This window comes from Oculina patagonica, chromosome 2 (assembly GCF_052425735.1).
Source record: "Oculina patagonica isolate OP01 chromosome 2, crgOcupat, whole genome shotgun sequence".
Taxonomy (NCBI): domain Eukaryota; kingdom Metazoa; phylum Cnidaria; class Anthozoa; order Scleractinia; family Oculinidae; genus Oculina; species Oculina patagonica.
In genome coordinates, this window is record NC_135759.1 from 24,760,457 (window position 1) to 24,779,564 (window position 19,108).

Sequence of the window (19,108 nt, forward strand, 5' to 3'; positions counted from 1 at the left end):
ACAGTATGAAAGTTGTTTTATTCTGAGTTTTCCAGTAACGGAAAATGGAGAATATAAATGAGCTATAAAAGTCTGAATATACTTTTTTGCGTTTCTAACTGTAGAAAAGCTCTTGTAAACGACACACTAGTCTAGCAAGTCAAAGTAACTAACTTTCTGCTATCAAACCTGGCACATAGGACTTACCTGTGGCTCAATAAACCGCTGTCCAAGATTTTCGGACACAAAATCCTTTAAACAAGGAAAGAATCAGTTAGTCTTTCACGAAGACAAAAAATGTATGTTCTGATGACCGGTTAGGTTTGCTGCTTATCTTCTTACCTGCATTGCATTGGTAACTTTGTCAGCTCGCAAGCATTTCAACACCAGAAGTTTCTGGAAGGCATCCAGGTCTGTATTCCATGGTTCAGGCAACGGCTCACTGCGAAAAAAAGGGAAGTAAGATTGGGTACATTTGACGTGCGAACACAATTATATGGGAATACTGAAGTGGTTTTAATAGTATTGACGGCATCAGCAAGACATCTCTTTTGAACGTACAAAGGCAAACACGAACGACAACACGACAATAAAGGAAGGAACAAAACAGCAAGAGCATAAGTTCGCACAAGGTGAATATTTTAAAAAAAGTTTTCGTAGTTACATGAAAATTCAAAGTTTTAACCTGAAAAATTTCTAACCTTATCACGTTTGAGTATGACTTGAAAACTGACAAGAATGAAGTATGGTTTAAACACTACCGAAAGCACTGCTCGCTAGCATTCTACACGTCAAGAACTCGATACAACTCCAGATAAACTCTAAGAAAAAACCTTTTCCCCTTCAAAAAGAACAATGGTGAAAATTTCTGTTGTTTACCGGTGAGGGTCAACGCTGTCAAACATTCTCTGATATCCTTCTATGTGGTTCTTAAAGTCCTCAGCAAAGCTGGCAAACTTGGGCTGCAAAGGAATAACAAAATGATCCGTCAGGTAAAGAAAGACATGCCACGGGCTGTGTATATTACCAAGATAGTTAACAAAAATATAGCTAAGGTAACTCGTGGACATCAACAGTTGAATTACACTGCCAGTACACCGGTACATAAACTAAAAACAGTGATTAAAAAATGACACAGTTGGACTTACAAGAATTGGGAGTCGAAGTATTTCGGACCAGGCCCGATCAGACAGCCAGTCTTGCGCGGGATTCTCAATCTCCTTGGGAACCGTGGATCCACCCGCCAATAGGAAACGCCACTCGTCCTAAGAGATAACAGCAACTACGTTAAAACGGGGTTATGCAGACCGTAGTTACGACAAAAACTAACTCAAGATTGGAGAAAGACGAAGGTATCAGTAAACACTAACCATGTTGATCTTGTTTTCGTTCATCAGAATTCTGACGCACACGAGGAATGAGAATAAGAGTTTGTCTTTTTCAAACAAGCTGCGACACACGTTCGAGTACAAACTGAACGTGAAATAGTCGTTGATGTTATCGATTCGCTTTTCCACGTTATCTGCAAAGAAAACAAAAGAGTGTTAGAAATCTCAGGCACAGAACAAGGGACTGATGTAAGATAGTCAGCGTAGCTGGAGGTGTCGCTACTATTTTCGCCGCGGCGTGAAAAAAGACGCCAGTTACGACCAGTTACGCGGAAGCTAGCTGTAAGGCACAAACCAGCTACAAAACAAAGCTAAATAAATTAAAAAAGAAATCTTCGAAAAATCATGAGATATAGGTCGGTTGCTTGACGAAAAGTAAGTACTCAGAACGCCCTTTTTCGCTGGACTTTGCAAGGCGTTTGGTATACTTTGGTGGTGTTCGGTACACTTCGCAACTGTTCAGAACTGTTCGGAACACTTCGAAAGCGTTTTGTACACTTCGCCAGTGTTCGGCGTTGTTTGGTACACTTCAAAATTGTTCGGTGCATTTTGGAAGTGTTTGACCACCAGACCAGTTAAGTGACAAAATTATTATGACCTTTTTGAAAGGCCGTTGGTGTTCAAGATGGTTTTAGATTTTTGATTTTTTTTTACTCCCTTCAGGCTGCATGTCAAAGATAAATACTTGTTAAATCTAAGTACCTGAAGCATCAGCGTTAGCTATGCTGTTGAGGAAGATGCCAATAAACCATTCCAGAGAGTACTGGTACATAGGGTCTATATTGGCCTGAAAAAAAGGAACGAAATTATAGTTATTGATTTCCAGTCACTGAAAAGCACGGCATTTATCATGTTATTTTTTATAATGATCACTTTACGATAATAAATTCTCTCTTAAGTTTACATAAAGTCTTCCTTCTTCCTCACTATGACCAGGTGGAGAATTCGATTTAGGACTTAAGTGTAATTTCCTTTAGTAGTATGAATGGGGGAAGGATGAACGTGCACTTCGTGGAAAATAAATTCAGTTCAAAACTCAGGATTACACCTAGAAAATCATATATACGTGCCCTTCATAGTACCAGGTAGGCACAGCCTCCTACTCACGCGCTTTCCATTTTCCGCGCTGCAATAATCAAGCGAGCGCAAAGCGCGAGGGGCCACGGGAAGCAGTGGGGGAGGAGAAAAAGCTCCCTTGCGCGCCCATTTCCCGCCAAAAAGAGAGAGGCGTCTGGGTACAAAGCAGAGGTTGGCACACAATTCTTCCTGCTACCACGTGATGTCCCAACACGTGACGATCATGTGATAACCATGTGATTTGGAAAACGACTGCACAAACATTACTCACCAGGTCATAAGTACAGAAGAAAAGAATCTGAGTCCTGACAGCCACTGGGATGTACTGACTGCGTGTCTCGTCAATATCTTTCTCAGTCTGCTCAGCGATCACTACTTTGGCCTGAAAACAACGCGCAAATGTCCTTTGTCACATAAAGGGCTAGACTTTGAAACGTTGCCATGTTCAAATCATTTTGTGAGGAAGGAGGTATTAATAAAACGTTTAACATTTTTTGTGCTACTAAGAAGTGAACAGTACAGACGTCAGTATACTAGTGTATGATATACAGTCTTTGAATCAGATTCAGTAAGCGTCCCATTCCTGAAATATCTTATCATACGAGTAGTATTTAATTTCGAATTCAATAAACTGGCGATTCCGTTTTCTGGGTAAACAAGTTGCCACGTATCACGGGGAACAGCTTTCGGAAAGATCTCGTATGATTTTCTGATTGAACCAAAAGGGCTTGTTTAATTTTTCCCTCACAAACAGCATCATAAATACATGTAGAAGCAACCGCACAAAATATCGAATTACACGCAATGCTGGGAGTCGTTCGAAACGGGAATCTGGGACATTCCTCTCCATTTCCAAACCTTGTCCACACAGAATACACAGCAGTTCACCTTTAAAACAAACAAACAAGCAAACAAAAATCTTTCTAGTTACCTTAATTTCCATGGACTTGGCTTTAGACTGTTCAAGTGTGTGAATCAAGTCTATATCATCCACAGGGCTTCCTTCAGAGGCCGACAGCTTATGAAGAATCTTGTCTTCAATTTCCTTCAACTCTTGTCTCATTTTCGCGTTGCTGACAATCAGTTGATTCTTAGCTTCCTCCAGGTCGGGTCTCTCCTCGGCAACAACTAAAGCTAGCAGCTGATCCTCGAGACCGCTTGAGAACGAAAGAAAATCTGATAGTTAGCAACATGTGCTTTGTCAGGAGAGCATTACAGAGAGACTCACTTCCCTGATAACAGGCAAACTCCGCTTTCGAATCTATTTTTACAAAAGTTCGAATTCAGTCACGCACATAGAAAGCTCTACTATGATTAGTTGTTATTTTAATCATGAATTTCAGTGTTAATCTTAAGATTTGAAAGGATTTGATATCACTACACTGTCTTAATGGCATAGAATGAAACTTTCAGATTACCGAGAAAATAATTTGATCTTCCACACGTGATCTCGTTCACATATAAAGTCAAAAAGAAATTCTTAGAAAAAAAACAGTGTTTGCCTTTTGAATGTAAGTGACTCCTAGGAAGAAATGTTTTCTTTTCACAAATGGAGTAGGATCTCTTATATAAAGCAATACACGGGTGTTAAATTCGCAACAAATAACAGCACTCGTCCTTGTCACAAGTCGATTATGTACGGATCATTTCAGATTCACTTTTTTTTTCCAAATACCGTTCACTTACTTAATACAATTCTACTTACCCCGGTGAGAGAGTGAAGTTGACAATAGTGACCTTGGTAGACACCTCAGGGGTGTAGTGAGGGTTTGGAAGCTTTGTAGTGATGTAAAACTTGAAGTCATCATGATAAGGAATAATGGCGTCTCCAAGTTTGATCACTGTACTTCCTGATTGCTTGAACGTCTGAAAGATAACAAAAATTCATTTTTTAGACCAAAGTCCACTGATAAATAATAAAATTAACTCTGGTTCCTTAGCTTACAGAGAGTTTTAGGAAGAACATGAGAATTCCAAAATCTGACAGCAAATGAAAATCTCTGTCATATAACTACAACAAGCAAACACTTGATTCACTAGCAACTGAGTGATTTCAGGTTACTAGCAACTAAGAATTGTTGATATCGTTATTGTTACTTACTTGTTTTAGTAAGATAGGCTCCAAAGCCGGGTCCAACTCCTCTCCAACATTCTCCAACAGGCACGGTTTACCGAAGCGAACAGCGTTCTCCAAGCTTCGTAAGAAATCTCGGTCACTGAGTTTAATTACATCAAGACCTGCGTCCTTCTCCTAAGGCAACGAGAAATTTCGAAGCAATTAGCAAAAGTAAAAGCTGGAGGTGGTTTGCTTGCTCATTTAAGAGACAATCTCAGAACTTAACCGTTTGGGCCGTCGATTTAAGGAAAAGACTAAGTTCGGAAGAAGCAAAATTGTATTGTTACAGCATGGGCAAGCAGCAGTTCATATAAACCGCATTTATACGCCTTCAGAGGCGTCCTCAAAGTAATTACAACAAATTTGAGATTTCCTTCGATGAGAGATATTGGAAGACAAAATATATGCGGTGTCTCAATGTACGACTGCAAGGGCCTGGTGAGCACATGAACTTACTAAGCTCTTTATCCACTTGTTGGCTTGTCCCTGAGGGTCTATAAACAGCGGCCATCTTTGTGAAAACTGCACAATAACACCATTCTCTACTGACAGGGTATCTCGAGGCAAACCAGCAATCTGCCAGTTACGAATCTTGACAGGATCTCCGAGTGTTGGTACAAGGGAACAGTTGTCCGAGTGAGGGATTTCCAGACCACGTAACTCTGTCAGCCATTCTTCCACCATGGATACACGGTATTCTCCCTGAAGATAAAATAGAACTTATTATTATAAAGGGGAAGCCTCGAGCCATGCGGCCCACACTGCCGGCGCTTATCCCGGTTTCGATAGCATTAAGCGACTAGGAGTATTTCTACTCCCTCCTGTATGGGATGCAAGTCCATCGCAGGGTACCCCCAGCGTTATTTTGTCGGTACCCATTTATACACTTGGGTGGAGAGAGACACTATGAGATTTTACCGTACCCAAATTCGCAAGTAGCCAATCAGAAGCGCGATCTACTGTCCTGATATCCTACGATATCAAGTCACTGACCTGATATGCCACCATATCACGGTCACTTTGAATTAAAGTAGTGTTTCCGTACGATGAATTGAAAAGAGGTTTTACCAATAAAACAGAAACTAGTATTTTTAATTAGCTGGTGTTTACCGGTCATAAAATGAGAAAAACTTTCCCGCCAAAACTAAACTTGAGCGCGCTCGCCAATTGCGCGATGTTTACCGACGAGTACTGAAACATTTACACTGAAACAATGGAGTCGGAGTTTCCAAATTTTTCGCTAAATTTGGATTTGAAAATTTAGGGAATGAAACTCCAAACAAACGAGTAAATATATGTGAGAAGACGACTTGATAAAAGTGTTGAAGACCAAAAAAGTATCAATACAAGCAGGTCAACACATTTTGCACTACGTGTCTGGCAAGCATGGCTTCGACTGAGCGAATAATATCACCGGCGTTTTAGCAGAATTTGGGTACGGTAAATACCTAATAGTACCTTTTTGGTACGCTTCGGCGGCATATCAGGCTCGTTTGGTCTTGCCATGGGTATTTTGGCTCGACTGCGTCTCGCCAAAAGACGAACCATGACTCGACCAAACTCGCCTGATATGCCGCCGAAGCGTACCAAAAAGGTACGATTAGGTATAAAAAGCGTCTTTACCAAGAATAAGCTTATCATAAGCGTGTATACCTTAAGATATATCTCTTTTAATTTTATATTTCAGATTTATTCTGGCGTGATGTGTATCACGTTCTTTAACGACGAAATGGTGAATAAATAACAATTATCCAGCCAGCACAATAGGAATACACGGGGCGCTAATTTTACCATTTTACCAACGAAATTTAATAGAGTGAAAGAGGGAGGTCGCACGTTTTCCGCAACGACTAGTAAATGCTGGAATCACCTCCCCCTTAGGTTACGCACCTCTTCATCTGTAAATATCAGGGGGGGGGGGGGAAGAAACGAGGTCTGGGACCGAGTAGCGATGCTCTCACAACTTGCAAAGCGATCAATTCACGATGTAGTCAGCGGTTTTTGGACGATGATGCAACAGGCAATCTTTTCCCGCGAAATGGAAGCTGCTGTCGTGGAATCACTTATTATAAAGGGGTTCAATTCTCTTAACTAAAAATCTAAAAGCAGCGTGTTTAAATCCGAAAATTTCGTCATCGTCGTGTAGTTTTAAGAACGCAGAATTTTGTGATGCCGTGCTACTTTTCAGTGCTGAAATGCAAATGTTTGACATGTTTGTAGCACGATTTTCAACTGGCCCACATGGGGATTGTAAATGAAGTAAAACAAAGAAAGACCAAGTCAACAAACAACCTCAAACAATAGAGCAAGAACAATAGCTCCGACCAGCGCGGGAATATTCGATCGACACGTTTTCATTACCATTCCCGTGATGGTTTTATTTCATAACAAACACCACATATTGACACCAAGAACCTTTCCGGAGAAATTTTCGCTGCTTTAAAGACAAAACTTAGAAATTCTTTTTTATTACTACATATATAAAAAAAATCGAACTCTCTCACTGGTCCCATGTTGTTTTTGTTTTGGCAAGTTCACATAGAAAGGAGCTGCTCATGCGCCTTAGAGACATCCGCTGACTACCGCCCCGATGATTGCTTTGCAAGTTGTGAGAGCATCGCTCAGATTTCATATAAGAGAATGTATGGGAAGTTGCTTCCCCCCCCCTGGTAAATATCCTTAGGAATGCTTTGTATAAATATTTTAAATTAAGTCAGCTCAAGAATAATATTTTTACTCCTTTTTTAGATAATAACTTTTAAATTGTGTTATTTAGTAATAATTACCTTTGGATCAATATTGTAGATTAGTTTTTAAATTTTTAGCTTACATTTCGATTTTAAATTAGGTTTTAACTAAATTTTAAATTAGATTATTGTTTATAGTAGATTCTTAATTTTTTAGTACATTAGAGAGGGCCACAAATTTATTAGTTGTAAAACTATTACGTGTAACCCTCTATAAATAAAGTTTGATTGATTGATTGATTGATTGATCCAGGGAATCTCCCGAAATATCGCCTGATACTCAGCAGACGAGGCCAAAAATCGAGTTGGCTAAAATTAGACAATAGTTTTCCGCAGGATTGAGCAGGATAATCGATTGATTAACAAACTCAACAAAACGCACTTTTATAGCTAGCTGAGCTGTGGTAGACAAAACGCAGGATTTATGCATCTATGACTGTTAACAAGAATTTTTGACCCGGTATGGGTATCGTAACAATTTGTTCAATAATAGCAGCAGACATTTTCCGACGAGGTGAATATCCCCTGCTATTTACGGACAAATAAATAATAATGGATTGATGTGTGGAGAGAAAGACCTCAGAAAAAAATTCTGAGTTCACAGATGGGACTCGAACCCAGGACCTTCCATCTGGGAGGCCATGGGTTCGATTCCCGTCGGGGACTCAGATTTTTTCTTTGTCCCATGCTCGTGTCATGTTGAATAATTTCTTCACCATTTCTTAATTGTTTGGAGAATTAAGTGGTACATCAACCCGACCATAAGTTTCCTTACTTTCGACATCTGTCAGCTTGAAAATTTATTCACACTGAAAAGATAAATTAGAACTGATTGCTCTTGGGGTTCAAACGATAACAATTTTTTCATTCTTCTTAGAATAAGTTTTATAACTACCTAAACACGAGTACAAAGTTTATAAAAGTTAAACGCACTTATATACAGAAGAAGAGAAAATCCCTTTCGACTGCATGTGTGAAGAAATCTTATGAGTCTCACAAACCAATGTGTAAAGGATAACATTTTGAATGCGAGTAAATTAACAAGTTGGCCGCGCAGCACTTAAGATATCAATTACAGATGTTATATATCAGTAAATTAAAGTGCTAGTGAATGCGGCTTAGATCTTTAAACTCCTATAGAGAGTAAGGAATTGATCCCCAGAGGGAAAATCATAGAACTCGACTCAATTTGATACACACAAGCAAAATGATCATCGTTTTATCACTGCAATTGTCCGACTTCAACTCATTCTCAGTATCAAGCATATAACCATCGTCAGTGCCATTGTTGCATTTACATTGATCTTTCTGCTACGCCGGGAATTCTCCTCGCACTGTTTTGCGTGGAGGCAGGTGCAGTTTCTTCGTTTACTCGACGCCACCGCAAAATCCTCACGAACGCTTTTCGGAAGTTAGGTAAACGCCAGGCGTAAAGGAAGGGATTCAACGCCGAAGAACACAACACAAAGATGAATTGAAGATCTCGAAGAATGTGAATCGCGTAACAACTGCAAGATGAGCACAGGTTCATTACATATATCATTACACAAGATGGCGTGTAACAGCACAAAAACATCCCCAACATCACCATGAACGCCTGTGTGATGTTCCTCTCGAAAGCAGCAGCTCTTAGCCTCGCTCGATTTTCTTCTGTTTGCGAACTGTTTCTTAGCGTTTCCCACTCTAAAACCTGTGCTCTCATACTACGCAAAAACCCAGCGTACGTAAAGAGGAATATGATGAAAGTCAACGCGATGGCGGTGTTTGCGAATACAAACGCGTACTGCAAATATCCGACTTTCAGGTAAACAAACGGCAGAGTACACGACACGAACCAAATCACAGCCGCAATTAGGGCGGCTCGCTTGGTGCCGAACCTCGCTCTGTATTGTAGAGGATAACTTATGGCTGTAAAGCGATCTGCAGTCAAGGCGGCTAGGTTCAATACAGATGCAGTGCAAGAGATAAAGTAGGACATGTGAATCGTCCAAACATAATCACTATGCAGGGAAAATCCCTCGCGAAAATGAAACCACACTGAAATGGGTTCCGTCACCATGCCGACAATCAGATCAGAAACGGCGAGATTTACCACGAAGAAAGTAAACGGCGTCTTCAGGCGTTTGAACGGGTCTTTAAACACAGCCAGGCAAACCAGAAAGTTTCCAGGGATTGTGATGAGGGCTAGGAGAAGAGATAAAGCTGTCGTTGTGAATGACAAAGCTGTAGGCGCGGGTACCCCTTCACACGAATTCGTACCGAAAGCCATTTTCTGACAACACTCTCGGATGTCACAACCAACCGATCAAACCTTTCAGGCCACGGAACTCAGAAAAAAAAATCAGATTAGTTCTCCCTCTTGAAATCCCGCAACGTATTATTTAAACCTCCTTTGTGATTGACGTGAAGTCGCGAGATCTTCTTCTTTCCCAGGGATGATTTTAAATAACAAATGCTGTTTTAAATAGAACTCGCTTTGAACGTGCACAATTCAAAAGCGTAAGAGATCGCCTTGCAGAGATACGAAAGCACACAGGCAGCTGTTCAAAGACAGTTATCAGTTCGTGAGTATAACTTGATGAGATGACGCTTTTACAGCTTGTCACGAGTCAGTTTCGAACTTCAATGTAAATCGCAGCAGTTTCTGACCACGCCTTGTAGTTTTAACACAGCAAACTTAAAAATTAAAAATGTGACAGGTTTGGATTTAGAACCCGGGGACCTAACAGTGCTGCTGAGACCGAAATGTTCAATTACACCTGTCAATATTTCAATTGGCGTCAAAATGACGCTGTCACTAACTTTTTACGCCGCAAATAATGTTCCTGACAACTTATTTACGTTTTCACTTCGTCGGAAATGGAATGTTAATGAAAAACCCGGATATGATTTTAACTGGTTTTTCAAGACAACAACAAAAAAAATGAAATCAATAGTTTAGTTAGACATCACTAAAAACGTCGCACAAAAGTGAAACCATTGATCAAACGAATTTCTTGCAAGTAGGCTTCAAGTAGTTTCTATTATGTGATGTACAGTGTTTTATTTTCTATAGGATCCGTTAAAGAGACTATTTTTGGGATTGAGTGTTTACTCGGAACATCAAACAACCAAAGGCTGATGTAATAACTGCAAAATCTAAATGCAAACATTACGGCCTCGTAATTCTTCCAACTCAAAACGTAAAATAAATACATAATATATAACATGCAACTTAAAGTGGCGTTCTATAATATCTAAAGTTACAATATTATTCAACCTTTTCAAACACTTTTAATTAGAAAGAGACAGGCATTTTGATAACAACATCGTTCAATTTTGAACGTGACATAATAAACATTGCCTGAGGAACTAAAAAAAACACTTCACGCCAAAAAAAATAATTGTATCGTTGAATAATGAGAATTGAAATATAAAAATGGCTGCAAAATAGCTTTAAAGGCGCTGGGTTGTGGTATTTTAGATAATATTTGTCTATTTTCGTTAATAAATACGGGTTCTAAACTTTAAACTGGCAGAGCAACAGTCTTTTACTGGCAAAAATCACGGCCACATAACAAACAAGGTCGATTGCCGAGTGTCATAAATAATGTTCTCATACAAACTGAGATAACCTTAAAAAGGTCTGAGAGATATTAAGTTTACCCAAAGTGCAGTGCGTTTTACTACTACTAATAATTTGTAACAAATTTTGTAGGCAAGAGAGTACAATTAAGATTGATGTTGTTTAATTTTCTCTTATTTTGCCCATTCATGCTAAGTCACAGCTTTTCTGTGTTTCTTTTAAGTTCTTCTACAATTAAAAAACTGTAATAAAGAACAAAAAGAAACACAGAAAAGCTTAAAAGCTACTATTGTGTTATTTCAGTTTAGTCAACGACCAGTGGCCAGTGCCGAGGTTGTCCACAAAATTGCGTGGCCGAGCGGGTTAATGAAAGATGAACTGATAACAGAGAGAATTTAAAGAAACATTGCACTGACAATTCTTTCCATGAGTTCCTGTTACTTGATATCTAATACACGAAATCATATGTAAAATAATTTACAACAACTATAACTTAAGTGATAATTTTGGATCGAAAGCAACAGACCTGAGACCCTGAAAATACTAACAGAGCACGCTTTGCACGAAAGGTTAAAAAAAAAAACAAGTTAAAAAACAAATTTCCGATTGATTATAATATGCACGAAGCTTGTTATTTGACAAAGATTGACGAACAAGGTAACAATGACAGGAAGTCGTTGAAGGCTTGTGAGTTTCTTATTTCTTTACTTCATAAAGCGTGTTTTAAAATTTTTTCTTACTTTCCATGCTTTGCTTAATTGCTATTTCGGTTTCTCGAGTTTTTTATTTCTTAGGATCGAAACTATTTCTCTGATTTTTTTTTATTTTGTTATCGTAGTTTTATCCTATATATATATTTTTTAAGTGCATAAACTGATAAAAGGTACGTGAGTGCTGAGACGGATTATTTACCTGTAAATAAAGCTGCTTAAAACATGTCTATAAAATAATTAACAAAGATGAGAATTGCTGTTTTGCTGCAACGGAAGTCGCGTTTCAAGAATAGCCTGTCAGTTCCTGTCAAATACGTCGACAGCTAGTCAAGAATTTTCTTGTGCTAGAGCACGAACATAATGAGAATTTTACACCTTTTATTTCAAGCTCTTGATTGATTAAATTATTGATTCACTAAATCGAAATTCATTACTTTTAATAAATTTTATGCCTCAATCATTAAACGGACTCTATTCGCATCCGCTCATTTTCTCAGGGTAACTACCGAATCTCTAGTCAAAGAAACAAATACTTTTTGGGACGATTTTAATTTCGAAATAACAACAAAAAACAAATCTTTATGTCAATAAAGTTCTTTTTAAATCGAAGGGATTTTTAAATAACCAAAACATAATCAAATAATCAAATACCCGCGACATTGGCGTCTTTGTCAGAAAGCGTCTTAAATAGCGCTACTACGACGAAATCTTATGCTTTGCTTTTCGACTTTCTTCTTCTTAAATTCACTCCGCGGGTCCATTATTACCCAAATTGCTAGAAGTCAGAGCGATAAAGTTAAGCTAACTAAACCTGGAAAAGGACGCGCAAAACTTCCCATTGATATAGAAAATCAACGAGAGCCCTTTGATTTTTCTATTGATTTTGACTTTCGTCTGTTTTATGTGCCCCGCCTTTATCTTGACATGTTATTAGCTGTCTGAAGACTAATTTTACGTTTCTTTCTGATACAAAGTAACATTTGTCATAATTTTCTACATTTATTTAACAGATTTAACAGCTCTCAGGCAAAGTGTTCAAGTGCTCAATCCCGCGACCACTGAATAATCTTAATAAACTCACCGTAAATGTGCCAAGATAGGCAATGACCCCGGATGAAATCATGACGTCACCAACAATGTTCACTATCTGACCATCCATCGCCAGCACTGATTCGTGCCAGCGGACTTTCTCATCACTGAGACCACCAATCAACTGCAAATAAAGAGGTCAAAACTAGATAAACTGCTGATCATATCAAATATGTAGTGAGTGGGTGAGTGAGTGAGTGAGTGAGTGAGTGAGAACTTTATTAAAGTGTCAAAACCTTATAGCCTGGGAATAATACACCATACTAATTAGGGGACACTGCTAAAAACTAAAAACTACACTAATACTAATATCAATACAATAAAAAAAATATATAAGTGATAAAAAAATATTATTATAATCTATGATATAAAAAAATATAAATGTAGTTAAAAAGAGAAGTTTCCCTTAGGCTAACTACAGTGGTTCTCAAACACAAGTTACACTGACCTTCTCAGCTCTACCAAGTCTGGCAGTGCACTGTTCCGTTTTGAATTCTAGTTCTTGTTTCTTGGCGATACATTCTTCATACTTGGCTTGAAGTGACGCGATTCCTTCCTCTACTTCAGCCAGCCGAGCTTTAGCTTCAGCGAGAACCCTTTGAGTTTCTTGTAGTTCCTCTGTGGCTTGTTTAAGGGCAGCCTAAAGACAAAGAATATGCAAGAATGTCAAACCTTCCCCAAAAAAATTTATCTTAACTTTTGGCTACAGCCACTCCAGTCGGGGAAGCCGGTGCCCTTTCTGCAAATCTTCGTTGAAGCACTCGCAATGTTACCGATTTTTATTATCCAATTAAAGAATAGCGCGAGCACTCGAGAGCACTTCGAAAGATATGACGTCATCATGGCGCGATCAATCGCCTAGCAACCTCGAGACGAAAACCACCGGCTCAGCCCGGTCTTAGAGACAGGAATTCGCCATCAACTGATACTCGTTCTCCCAACCGACTTATCCCTTCCAGGAAAGATCAAAATAATACATTCTTGAGGAAAAATTGAAACGAAGCGACCAGAACTATAAAATAGGTGAGCGTTTCTCGATCACCTCCCAATTCGCAGAACTAATGTTATAACTAAAATTAAGAGGATTGATACCAGAGGTTTAAATATAAAAGTGTTAATAAAAGACCTTACCCGTTTAGGAGCGACAGCTTTGGCCACAAAGTGATACTTGTGCATGGCTCGCACCCATAGACAGATGGACGTACAAGCTTTAGATACCTGAAATCAAGACATGAATAAAACAATCACTCGACCAGTCCATCACTAGCTAGCTTTCTAGCAGTGTAAATTCCAGGAAAAGATGCGGAAAAAATTTTACACGTCAAAACTCTGACTACCTTATTATAGAAAATTAACGATACATGTTATTAATGCGAATTTCAAAAATTCGCGTTAATTGTATTTATGTTAACACGTTTACTATAAGCATCTAACCAGAACTTTTCTTAAATTCGTGTTAATTTTATTATGCGTAAAGTTTGTTTGCGCTGTTAAAATGCTTCGTTATATTTCTATAATAAGGTACTTCATTCGCTCAACAGAAACACTCTAAATATATTTTGGAAGGGAGACACAAACTTCCTAAAACGTATACGGTATAACTGTACTTTAAATAACAGTTTTAATTACTGTCAAGGTTTACCTTGGCTATGGCGGCCGGCTGGAAGTCTTCGTTGTCAATATACGGTTGGATTTTCTGAATCACTGGATCAGGAATGTTGTCCTAGTTTTGTTTAAAGAAAAGATACGTGTCAATCATTTTTAATACAGTTTTAAAGCTTTTAAAGGGGTAGTATCATGGCGATTTTAAGAGGACATCCGCCAGGACTTCGAGTAGTTATTGGACAAAATTATGTACCAAAACTATTTACACCTGATTGCAAGCTTTTGTGTTACTGCTTCAAATATCTTATCGAAAGAAATCTTTTCTAACAACACCAAACTTCGGAAACAAATTTCGAAGTTCCACTGAATTCCCATGAATCGCTTAAAAGATGTGAGCTTTTGCCCATAGCTTGTGAACTTTGAATATCATTTTCTTAGACTCTGATAAGAAACTGTTGTATCAGAATTATTTCCACCTTATTGCAAACTTTTTTGTTACTGCTTCAAATATCTAAAGAAATCTTTTCTAACAACACCAAACATCGAAAACAAATTTCGAAGTTCCGCTGAATTCCACTGAATTGCTTAAGACGAATTTACAAAATGGCTACAAGTGAGATTTTGCCTATACCTTGTGAACTTTGAAATTCATTTTCTCAGACTCTGATAAGAAATTGTTGTTGGTGTTATCACGGATAATTACTTACATCTTTACCTTTTATTAAGGGTAGGAAATAACGCAATAGGATTTAAATTATTCTGGTACTTGATTTTTGTCCAACTTTAATAAATATTACTCGACTTCCTAGTGGATTCCGTCTTAATGCCTTTTCGCCACAAGAGAGCTAAAATTATGCCTCAATAGCTTCACTCGTTCACAAGATGCACAGAGAACCCCAAGGTGAAGATATTATATGAATATTTCAAAGGAGAGCAAAATGTATTTAGTTTTTAACGATTTGTCCATGACACATTGGCAGAGTTTGAAAACGCCTGCCGGACGTTTTCAAAATTTTGTTTTAAATCTCATTCCTGTATAACTCATGATAATATATTTTTTGTTACTTTAGTGGACTGTTATAGTCATTTTTAACAAATCTAGACCATTATTTTACAATTGCCATTAATATAAATATTTCTTTTGACTTTGACTTTTCGAAGTGATTCTCGTGATACTGCGCCTTTAAGCTGGAGAGAAAGGTAGAGAGAGAAGACTATTCACCTTGTCAAACTTGAAGAGACCTTCGAGGAACTTTCCAGGGTCTTGAAGCAAAGCTTTGCCAGGCTCCCAATAGTCATCCACTTTCGTACCAACCTACATGAAGTGTCACCGAATAATAAACAGTTTACACATCGCCTCTGTTTAAACAGAAACCCCAAGCAACATACTAAACGTAGTACTATGACAATGAAACAAGCAAAAGAAGTAGTCGTACAGAAAAAATATCGTTTATGTAACGTTACATTGTGTTGTTAAGCTACCTTACGTTTTGTCACGCTAAGTTGTGTGTTTTGCTACGTTTTGTTATATTGCGTTACCGTTTGTTGACATGTCGTTACCTTTTCTCCGGCAATCCTCTTTGGCTTGACATTTTTCATAATACTGACAGCTTCAATCACAAGTCTTACGCCAGGCGGGGGACGCTGAAGAGCTCGAACCTGTTACCAAAACCAAAAAAAATATACGTTAATTATTTTAGTTAAGTTATCTGAAGTCATAAGTTTGATTTTCGCGTTTATTTCGTACCTCCACAACGTCAGTCTTGTTCAAGGACTTAAGACTCGCCAGGGCAGCTTCCTGTTAAAAAAAAAAAAAACATTTTGTCAACAATTCCACAGAATGGAGGCACCTTATTCCAAATCATAACAATCGGATAGCCTCGTACCAGTGCTGGCAGAGCCTCGTCCAAGTCTCTCTGCGCGTCATCAGCGATGGCCTGGGTCTCAGCGGCTTTCTTACCCGCTTCCTCTTCCTCTCGTTGTACAACAACTTTGGTCTCGTTGGCAACCACCTGATAAACATGGCGGCGAGAAGATTATTTACAAGCAATTCTCAAGGTTAAATGGAGTGCTCTGATTCGTTATTTCTTGGACGGGATTTTAGGTAGGTAAAGTCTGCGTTCGAGCCTAGTGGCCCATCAGGCCGGAGCTAATCCCGGATTCCGTAGCATGAAGCGACTAGGAGTATTTCTAATCTCCCTGGATGGGATGCTAGTCCATCGCAGGGTACCCCCCCCCCCCCCCATTATTAAATTCGCCGGTACACTTTTATACACCTGGGTGGAGAGAGGCACTACAACCCAGTTCCCCAGCCAGGGCTCGAACCCGGACCGCTCGATCCGGAGTCCAGCGCACTAACCATTAGCCCACCGCGCCTCCTAGTCTCCAACGGGATTTTACAGTGCTGGTATATTTGGCTTGGAGAAGCAAATGAAGAGAGATGTATAAATTATCCTTACCGAGTCCACTTTGATCTTCTCCATTGTCTCGACAGTTTCTTCAGCCGCCTGAGCTAACAAAGGCTGCATACTTTCAAGTTCTTCCTGTAACTTTTCCACTTCATCTGCTGTGCTTAGCAACTATAGAGTAAAAGAAAAGAGATAAAAAGAACAAAAAACAGTTGAACAGTTGATTGCCTAAGATGAGCTCAACACAGTTGTTTAACTCTTCACGTCCGTCAAAGAGGTCTGAGCTCTTCAAAGTTTACGTCTTGATATTACACTAAACTAGAGCAGTTCACTATTGCGTTGTGGTGATGCACGCTTAGTGATTGGCACTCGCGCCACTTTCTCAGCCAATCAGAGACAACCAATCGTACGCGGCGCACGATTCCCGCGCCGTGCCGGACATGTGCTGAGTTGATTGGTCACTGAATTGTCTGTGTGTGATTGGCAGAGTAATACTTTGGTTTGGTTGGACGACACTCAATTGAAAACTGCTCTAACACAAGCCAAAGTCTATAATTTGTTTGGTAGGACGTAGTGATTATTTAGACGTTAAACTTGGGACGTAACACTTTGAGTTGTCATGTGTATTTTCCGAGCATTTTGGAACAAGTGGCTTCAGAGGTGAAATGTCAAAATCTGTAAGTGACTAACCTTGTCCAAGCCAACTTTTGTCCTGTTTCTTGCAGTAAGGAACTCAGATTTCTTCATGCCAACCAACTTTCGGAATGTGCCCAGAAGCTCCAAGTAGCTTTAAAACGTAGAAAAGAGATTACTTAATATCACTGTCAAAAACAAAGCGGGTTGACAGTTGTCTATCAGCGCGCGGGTAGAGACTTTCCACGATAGACGTGACACGCCTACACGACGGAAAATCGCTGTACATGGAGACAAAATTACCTTCTTTAGAACATGCACTGGTATTTATGTCATATTGTAGCCTATAAACTACATCGAGGTCAAAAATAGTTGGGACACTTATTAAGGAGATCTCTTAATCATAGTACCAAATCATCTTTTTGTACGTAAAAAATGGGTTTGGTTAACCCCCCCCCCCCCCCCCTTCCTTCCCAAGCAATGTTGAGAAACATATATACCCTGATCTTGGTGTGTTCGACGGTAAATTCTCAATATTGCTTGAGGGGAAGGGAACAAACAGTCATTTGGCCCAGAATGGAAAGTGAAAAGTGTCCCAACAATAATGTCCCGCATTGTTCCAGCCACAAACCATGTGCGTTTTAACGTTCTTATTAGCGCCAATTCATATTCTCCATTACCTGGTGGGTGTAACATAGTTGTGTCGGGACAACTCAGCCAGATATTGCTTGGACTTGGTGGCTACAGACTGGTGAATAACTCCACATATTGTAACCTGTTAGGAAATTAAAAATGAAAAGATGAAAACATTGGCTGTTAACATCCTGATTGCACTTTTCTTAACAAAGATAGAAGTTACTATCTATGATGGACCCTTTCCTAACGGACACGCCAATAAGATGAGCACCCTACCATTAAGGACAGTTCACTTGTTTTAGTTCTAGAGGGAACAACTTTTCATGAACTTTACCATTATAAAACTCGAAACTTCATTAGGCAAGTAGTGTCATTCAAAACCGTTTTTTGGCGAGAAGCCTTGTCACAACGATTCCAAATAACGGCTTGTGGAGAAGCCATTAACTTGGTTCCAGGAATATAAAAGTAAAACAAATCATGTAAATCTACTCTCTTTAATTATACGGACAGCTCGTTTGTAACTGAAAGTTGACTTAGTCCTGGAAAAACTAAATTTCATGCAAACTTTGACTAGGCTCCATACCTTTGGTATCTGCACTGACCACATTCGACAGTACTTAAAACTAAGGTTACGTATCACAAGACATACCAATCCTTCCATTGCAGAAGACTCGTCCAGTTCAGGGATTTCTCCAAGGAAAGTCGAGGCCACAGAACGCAATGCCTCTTCAGGCCACGCTGAGAACCAATCAATGGTACAGCAGTTGACCAAAGACGGGAACTGACGAAGACGTGCTCGGAATATCTCACCGATTGGACTGTAAAGATAAACGATTTCCGATAAGTTATCGTTGGCTTTACGAGGGTACAGTGGGAACAAGGTTTGAGCCAGGAAAGACGAGACCTCACAAACAGAAACGTTAAACACCTCCTAAAACTTATTTTTAAAGTTTATTTTTAAAACCCCAACGACTTATTTCGTGGCGTACTTGTAAAATAGCTTTTAAGCTAAGCGTACCGACCACGTTAAATAAAGATTGAGATTTAATGACATTAGTTGGGATAATTTAATACATATCAATTTACTTGTATCCTTCATGTTTTGATATACGGGGAGAGCTTATTATGCGTTACCATGATTGAGTAACAAGC

The 19,108-nt window shown here is 39.1% G+C and overlaps 2 protein-coding genes across 4 annotated transcripts in view; both read right to left on the bottom strand.

The window, feature by feature from the left end:
* The window catches only part of LOC144643691 (dynein axonemal heavy chain 1-like), a 67,659-nt gene that overhangs the window by 8,243 nt on the left and 40,308 nt on the right, over window positions 1–19,108 (bottom strand). For all 3 annotated transcript variants that reach the window (XM_078503014.1, XM_078503013.1, XM_078503015.1), the window contains 23 exons: window positions 18,606–18,774; window positions 18,001–18,095; window positions 17,378–17,474; window positions 16,739–16,858; window positions 16,166–16,291; window positions 16,027–16,077; window positions 15,840–15,938; window positions 15,502–15,594; window positions 14,317–14,397; window positions 13,806–13,892; window positions 13,123–13,314; window positions 12,667–12,798; window positions 5,017–5,262; window positions 4,546–4,695; window positions 4,150–4,310; window positions 3,376–3,601; window positions 2,716–2,826; window positions 2,070–2,154; window positions 1,350–1,501; window positions 1,128–1,244; window positions 859–941; window positions 322–421; window positions 187–231 (listed from right to left, as the gene is read on the bottom strand). In XM_078503014.1, coding sequence (XP_078359140.1) covers window positions 187–231; window positions 322–421; window positions 859–941; window positions 1,128–1,244; window positions 1,350–1,501; window positions 2,070–2,154; window positions 2,716–2,826; window positions 3,376–3,601; window positions 4,150–4,310; window positions 4,546–4,695; window positions 5,017–5,262; window positions 12,667–12,798; window positions 13,123–13,314; window positions 13,806–13,892; window positions 14,317–14,397; window positions 15,502–15,594; window positions 15,840–15,938; window positions 16,027–16,077; window positions 16,166–16,291; window positions 16,739–16,858; window positions 17,378–17,474; window positions 18,001–18,095; window positions 18,606–18,774 — 2,818 coding nt within the window. The remainder of the gene's footprint in view (window positions 1–186; window positions 232–321; window positions 422–858; window positions 942–1,127; window positions 1,245–1,349; window positions 1,502–2,069; window positions 2,155–2,715; window positions 2,827–3,375; window positions 3,602–4,149; window positions 4,311–4,545; window positions 4,696–5,016; window positions 5,263–12,666; window positions 12,799–13,122; window positions 13,315–13,805; window positions 13,893–14,316; window positions 14,398–15,501; window positions 15,595–15,839; window positions 15,939–16,026; window positions 16,078–16,165; window positions 16,292–16,738; window positions 16,859–17,377; window positions 17,475–18,000; window positions 18,096–18,605; window positions 18,775–19,108) is intronic.
* LOC144643726 (adrenocorticotropic hormone receptor-like) lies at window positions 7,839–10,127 on the bottom strand. The gene has a single exon (XM_078503066.1). It carries the CDS (start codon window positions 9,574–9,576, stop codon window positions 8,602–8,604), a length of 975 nt encoding a protein of 324 aa, XP_078359192.1. The 5' UTR covers window positions 9,577–10,127; the 3' UTR covers window positions 7,839–8,601.